Source organism: Parus major, chromosome 4, assembly GCF_001522545.3.
Source record: "Parus major isolate Abel chromosome 4, Parus_major1.1, whole genome shotgun sequence".
Classification (NCBI taxonomy): Eukaryota; Metazoa; Chordata; class Aves; order Passeriformes; family Paridae; genus Parus; species Parus major.
This window is the reverse complement of record NC_031771.1, coordinates 34,128,204-34,135,702: the sequence shown is the minus strand read 5'-3', so window position 1 is coordinate 34,135,702 and position 7,499 is coordinate 34,128,204. Positions and strand designations below refer to the sequence as shown.

At 35.5% G+C, this 7,499-nt stretch overlaps 1 protein-coding gene across 1 annotated transcript in view; it reads left to right on the top strand.

The window, feature by feature from the left end:
* Positions 1-2,399: 2,399 nt before the first annotated feature.
* The window catches only part of GPM6A (glycoprotein M6A), a 111,605-nt gene continuing 106,505 nt past the window's right edge, over positions 2,400-7,499 (top strand). The window contains exon 1 of the mRNA XM_015625586.2: positions 2,400-2,980. Within this exon, the coding sequence (XP_015481072.1) occupies positions 2,944-2,980 (37 nt within the window). The 5' untranslated portion in view covers positions 2,400-2,943. The remainder of the gene's footprint in view (positions 2,981-7,499) is intronic.

Below are 7,499 nucleotides of genomic sequence, written 5' to 3'. Positions count from 1 at the left end.
TAAATATGAAGGAAGCTTACATGAAATCTCTTTCACATTCTCTCTGTTGCTCACTGTCACACAAGCTATGTGAATGTCCAGTTAATAGCACCTGAAACTGAGCAGAGTTCTCTGAAGAATGAGCTTTGACACTTACATAGTTTGGAGGAGTTGCTGTTTAACAAGAGGAGCTGTCAGTATCTTCATAACAATAATATTTACAAAGAAAAATAGATTATTGTAGGGGTGTGGGGAAAACTTAAAGTCATTTATTGTCAATGCTATGGTTTGCTTCATCAGCTACAGTGATTTCATCTTAACCTTTGGCATGTGAGTGTGGTAGGCTTTTTAGGAAGTAAAAAATCCTGTCATTAAAATTAGGGTGTGTGTGAATGTGGTGTGAAAATGACCATTGTGGGAAGTAGATCAAGGATTCATTCAGCTCAACATCTCATATATTTGTGCCAAAAGCAGTCTGCTTTGGAAGTAGTATAAGAAAGGGCTAAAACTTTTTCACAAAATATTCCTCTTCTCCCTGGTAAATTTCAGCTCAGGGATCTCATATCCATGAATCCTTGTGATTCAGATTCTTCTTGTTATTTTGTTGGGTTCTTTCCCCCCTCTACAACAGCCTGCTAAAACTAGTTTCCACAACTTAAATACACGTTGTGTTATATGCTGTTGTTTACTTCTGGGCTTACTTGCTTTGCAGTCCTGTCCTTTTATTGAGCAAGTCGTTTCTTCTTGACCTTTTTATGTCACTCCAGATTGTGCCATCTTTACTGTAGCTTCTCCCAGTTATCTCTTTCCAACCTTTTTTCTGTTTGTTTCCTGTTATATTTGAAAAAAAGTTTTAATGTTTGTTTCAAAGACAAGGTAATTTGGTTTAATCAGTGACCTCTACATTCCATTGTTGCAAACATCATTATTGAGGATGTTGGTCACCCCAGATATTTGGTGCTGTTGAGAAATAGAAACATCTTAGAAACAATTTGCCAGCCTAGGTAAAATGTTCTCCATTTTTTGAATGGCAAATTTTGAAATATGAAGATTTGTTATTGCTTATGTAAGAAAATATTTTGAAGAGAAATAATAGCAGAGGAGACTTACACAGGAGATCTGTTTTAAAGGAGATAGGCCTCTCTTAAAAAAATGTCTAAAGGAATAATTCCTAGAAAGATGGAAGATGCTTAGATCCTATGGTGTTTGCAGCATTTCTATAAATACAGACCTTCTCAATGTGTTGATTTTAAATGATCAATTAGATATGAGAACTAGAAAACTGATAATTTTTTTTTTTTGGTTATTTCAGAAAATGGAGCCCTAGAAACATAAATTAAAAGAGGAAAAAAAGGTAGAAAATGTGTTGAGTCATAAATAACGTTTCAGTTATTTAATTATGTATATACATTTAACTCCATACATGATACTTATTCTGATGTGAACAGATTTATATGCAAACAGAGTAAAAATACAACAAAAACCCAACAATCACCTCCCCCCCCAAAAGCCCCTCCGTAAGCAAAACCCCAAACAAAACCCAACCAGCCAAAGTAAACAAGTTGGTTTTTTTTGTGTCTCGGAAGGCAGAACTAAGGCAATGTATTTAGATAGCATAAAGTAAATGGATGAGCTATTTATCATATATTAATAGGAATTTTCAGCCATAGTAGTTTTTATTTTTGTTTTAGTCCCTTCCCCCAGAAGGATGAGAAGTTAAACCTGCAAAGAAATATTGGAATTGTGTTCAGTTTGCACTTTTGGTGAAATAATGAAAAGTCTTAAAATGATGATGTATTTCTCCGTAGACTAAGGTACAAAAATGCTAATTTATTGCTAGACTGCAGCGTCCAATTTGCATTCCAAATCAGACTGCAGAGCTCCCCAAATTAGTAGGTGCCCTCACAGTGTATTTAACCTATGTTTTTCCAGAGCAAAATCTTAGCAGTGTGTGTGTTTGTATGTGCTTCCTCGTGTACATTCCCACATGTGGTGCTTCACCATTTTAAGATCTGGTTGTTTTAAAAGAGCTTTGAAGAAAGCTAATTTAAGATATGAGGAATCAGAAGAAGAATTGATGCAATAACTGGTTTAAACCTCTTAACTACCTCTAAATTCCTCTTTACAGTGACAATGGGACTGTGTAAAGTGCACGAAATTTACAGTGATTAATGTGTTAAATTGTGCTTGTGTGTACATATATACATGCACAAAAAATTGTATTGCTATAAAGATATTTTTTAGAATACTGTGAGGGCAATAGTGTATATTTGTTGTTAGTTCCTGATGATACAGATATATGAGAAGAAGGGAAATGAAGAGTCATATTATTCTTAAATGTGCTGATACAGGAGGAGGGGGAGAGGCGGGGGGGAGAGAGAGAGAGAGAGAGAGAGAGAGAGAGAGAGAGAGAGAGAGAGAAAGACAAGTAATACAGCATAAAGAACCCACAGGCATTTGGGCTTTCCCACTTCAGTAGCAAATAGGGGGAATTATGGGTTGGTGGTCTGCTTCCCCTTAGGAGGACACCCCTCCATCTGTTTTCAGTACAGCCTGTTTTCAATTTAAACACAGATTTCAATACAAACCTCGATTTCTTTACTCCATTTTATATGCAAAGTGAGGTTTATGAATCGGTGTCATTGCCATAAGGGCTCAGACCAAATTTCCCCCCAAAATTCACAGGCTGTTCATTTGAATACCTGCTTACAGTGGTACACAATGGGCAGCTTTGAGAAGAAAAATTGATAATCTTCACGGAAGAGTAATTTGAATGAAATTACACTTGACAGCCTGTCTCCAAGCAAACAAGGAGAGTGAGGGAGCCTTAGCTAAGCTCTGAGGACTTGCCTAAGCCTCTGCTGTTGGAGCTTCCCAGGGAAAAAAAAATCCACACTTTTTCCTACATCTGACTGAAGCTTTTGATTAATTCTCTGTAGCTGTTTCTAGTGAAGAAAGGTAGCCATGGAAGAGAATATGGAAGAGGGACAAACACAGAAAGGTATTGTGTTAAAATTGCTTTTTCTTTGCATGGAGATAATTATTTTGCTGTTCCTTATTTGCCTTAGCAGCATGCTGTAAGGCTGGGGAATATCCATATGTGGCAGATGGGGAAAGATATATTATTTTCATATCATTTTCTTCATTTTTCTCTCTGCAGTAGCACATAGCATTAATATAGTGACTGCCAGCTGATATCTAGTATGGAAAGAATCTAGGTAGTGAATTTTGCATCTATACGAATAAGGTTGCGAGCATTTAATGCAGCCTGCTTTCCAGACTAGTCTTTGTTAATGTTCATTTATTTCACGTTTTCACGCCTGTCTAGCTGGGTCAAGGGAGTCTAGTGTGAACTATGAGAGAGCTACTCACACAATATTTGGAGCTGGTTGCAGTTGGATATCTAACAATGTAACCAGTATTTACACCTTGAATGAGAATCCAGACTGAACAAAGACATGGGGTATATTTTGTGTGTATTAGGCAGTATTGAAATTTCCCTCTGCCTTTTTGCCACTTTGGTTTTCTAACGTGTTGCAGAAGACTTGCTATCGTTCTAATATTTGCGTGGCACAGGTTTGCATTTTGCAGAAATTAATTTTGCAGGCTGCAGCTGAAATTGCTTTAGCAAGATGTACACAGCATGTTCAGAGCATTTGTGTTCCACGGCTTCTGGTTGAAAACAACTGAATGTTGTGGCATACATTAGCACTTAAAAGTCCAATTTAAAGTGATTGTGGACATTTAATTAATGTGTGGGACAGACAGTGTTTTCAGTCTTTTCACTTAAGTGTTGTTCTGTACAAGCGACATAACAGTAGTGAAAGGAACCAAGGCTTTTTTCATTTTTCTTTACTGCAAGCACATAGGGCAATCCTAGTGAATATTTGCTATGTTAACTGTTTATTCTTTTATTTTTACATTTTTTGAATTCACTTCCATTTTTGAGGAGGATATAGGAAGTTGCCAAATAATTGAGCATAAATTGCCTGTAAAGGCATATTTTTTCTGCACTGATGCCATATTCTGTTTTTCTGCTCCCTGATCAATCTACTTCCTACATGTAAATGTTGTGCTTTCTCATTATAAGTGACCCATTTAGACAGAATGCAGCTTTGAATTGTTTATAGTCTCAGCTTGATCTAGATGCACAGTATATAGTCATGAGAACATTAAAAGAGGATATATGAGCTCCATGTGCATACACACTTATGTTTATAGATAAATAGATTATTATTTGATTACAGCACTTTCTTCAGTTGAATTTTATTATTTGTGAATGAAAGATAGAATAGGGAACAGGACAGGTCAGTTTTTTGTTTTGGTTTGGTTTAGTGTGGGTTCTTTTCCCTGAAGGTAAAATCAATACTTTTACTGTATGATTCAAATTGTTTAGGGTGTTTTACACTTAGAAATTGAAGACATGCATTTAAAAAAATTCTGAAAAGCATTCTTTTGCTTCTTAAATCAAGTAAATGGAACTGTTTGACCAGAGAATCAAAATACGTCATTGTTACCAAACGATGTTACCTGATGAAACAGTATGAAATTCAAAATGCCTAAATTCTCATTAGAGAGAGGTAAAAAGAAAAAAAAATACAGTGAAAAAAGTGAATAGTTTTTGTATATTGAAAGAATTTGTTATTGATAAACTGTGTCCTCATTGTTCATATGATAAGCAGTTGAATGACCAATAGCCACTCAAAATGGTGTGATTAATAGTGTGATTACAACAGCTAACACTACTTACCCCCACCCCCATGTAAAATGCCATGTGTTCAGCCTTTTTTCCCTTTAGTGGTACCCAGCTGTCATCACAGACAGTGGCACAAGAGTGTTAAGAGCTCACAAATCATATGGATTTTTCCTTATTGGTGTGAAAGGGGATGCTGCTTAGTTTCTGTGACCATACCTGTGAACTTGTCATTCCAAAATGTCATTTTCCCTCTTAGGTTATGACAACTTTTGAAATTTATTTAAAGTTTCAAGAAAATTTGAAATTCAGGAGGCAAATCAAAAAACATTTTCAGTTTTGGATTTTCAGAGGTGCTTGATTACATGATAGGGAAGCATCGGGATGATTATGAAATCATGGATCTCCTTAAGTTTTTCACTTTTCACTTGAAAAATATTGACTGGTACAAGTATAACATGGGAGGTCTCTTTCATAGCTTCAGGGTTTTTTTTACTTTCATTTAGTGTGATCTACCTACTGTGTGTTTAATTAATATCCAGAGGATAGTTCCAGGTCACCCAGACCTATTTTGCTAATTGTAGTGTTTCAGAAACAGTAATCGTAATTCATATATTCTATTTTTCATCCTCCTGCTATCTCAAATGAAAATGTTTCTTTCTTTTTCTTTTCTGATTTACACAAAATCAATGGGAGTATAAATTGTCACTGCTTATCAGCTCCTGTGCTTTTCACAGCAGATGCTTTGAACCTCCCACTGAACAGCATTACGTCTTGCTAGCAGCCATGATGGAAGTGAATAACTTCATATTGATGCATTTCATAAATATGATCAATGTAGATCTAGCAGACTTGAAAGTCTTTTTATTTTTGAGATTTTTATGAAATAAGATACAATTAAGTGCAAACATAATTCTTAGCACAGTGATTCCAAATAATTACTTTCTGCCACAGTCTCTCAACATTCTAAGATTTAACACTTATGATTTCATTATGTCTGTAGCTTGGAAAATTATAAGCAGGGAAAAACATTCATTTTTTTTTTTCTCTGAAAGCAATGAATTACTAGAAACTCACTTCAAAGTAAGGGACATCTTCTCCCCTCCCCATTTTCTTTCTATTGGCTGCAGAAAGTCTGCTTTCGTACTGCCATCACTACCCTTAATATGGTAAGATAAGGCTGTTGTCCAGCAGTTTTCTTGTGTAAAGCTGTAAACATTGAAACCAGGAATAATTTCTATTAATACATTTCCTGTTTTAAAGTACTGGAAGACTTATTGTGCTCCCTCCACCTGCTTTTTCCCCTTGATATCACATTTTCTTTGCTAGGAAGTCAGTACAGGTTGGGGAGGAGGTTTTAAAGGTATTTGCTATGCAGCTTTCTCTAGCTGTCCAAGAACTCAAAGTGTGCAGGAAGTCTGTCTCAAATGCAAAGTAAATTAACACTAAAATATATTCTAAAAAGGTAAAAAGTCATAACATTATAGAAATATATTTAGAAATATCAACTTGTTAACAATTTCTATAACACTGACATTATGCTGCATCCTAGACCTCTAGCATACTAAGACATTGGAATGCAAATTTTCTGTCTGGAAAACACAAGATAACTAAACTGGGTTTATTTTTCAAAAAATATCAGGTCCACTAAGAAGAAGAAATTTCACTGATGTCTTTAGGGATGTATGCTAATTTTGAAAACCTCATGCATAAATTGAATGTGGCAGTGGTAGGTCTCAGCTGCCAGGGTTTGAAAGAGAGTGATGTCAAACTGATAGCTTTGTGATGTGGAAAAAGGTATATGTCCAGTTCCTGCATTTCAGGTCCTCCCTGTGTGACAAAACTAAGATTGCGATGGTATCCCCAGTCCCAGTTATTCATCCCAAAAAAGAACTTTTCAGAGGGTAGGCTCTGTAATTTTTTGCACTGTTAAGGAACTGGGTACAGGGGAGTGCTAGATTATTCTCACAACAATCTGTTTCAGAAAAATAGAGAAAATATTCTGGAGCACAGAAAATCATACTTATATCATTTGCACTAAATGAAAGATGAATTTGCCTTTTTTAATGATTCATCAATAACTTCATTTTACAGTTTGAATTCCTATACAGAATAAACTCTTGGGAATGAATGGAGCATCAGGTCTTTGTACAGCAGCAAATGTGAGGAATGTACTAATTTTACTTAAGATCTAACCTAGGCTCCAACTGTGTATACCTAACACAGTTAAGCTTTCACCAGTAGGATAACAAAAAAAAAAAGGTAGTGTTATTGTGACTAGAAATGATTGAATGCCAGAAAATAATGTTTGGCCTGTATTAGCAATATAAGTGGGCCTGCAGCCTATTATCAGAGCTTTTTCATTTGTTGTCACAGCATACCAGTAAAGGAGGACTTTAAGCAGAGTTTTGGAAGAAAATTATAAAGAAACTAGGATGCTATCAGTAAAACATGCACACAGCCTCTGCTTCTTCAGCCATGAGAAAGGAAATAGTTTCCTCTTATTTCAGTACTTTTTGGAAAATGGCAGACTGACTTAGTAGGATAGTATAGAGTAAATGAAAATTATGTGGGTTTTTTAATGTTCAGAAATACCAACAGCCAAACAGCTCAAATAATGCTGGCATACTTCCAAGTTAGTCTTCTAAATATTCTTATTTACCTCTAAAACAGGAGAATTTTCCTTCTCTTTTGACTGTTGTTGCAAAGTTGGTTAAAATAAAAATGAGGAAGTCCCAGTATTTTTCACTTTGATTTTATTTGGTGACAATGCTTGTAGATAAAGCAGAGCAGTTATTTTTTGTTCTTTAGTGTAAATGCCACACTG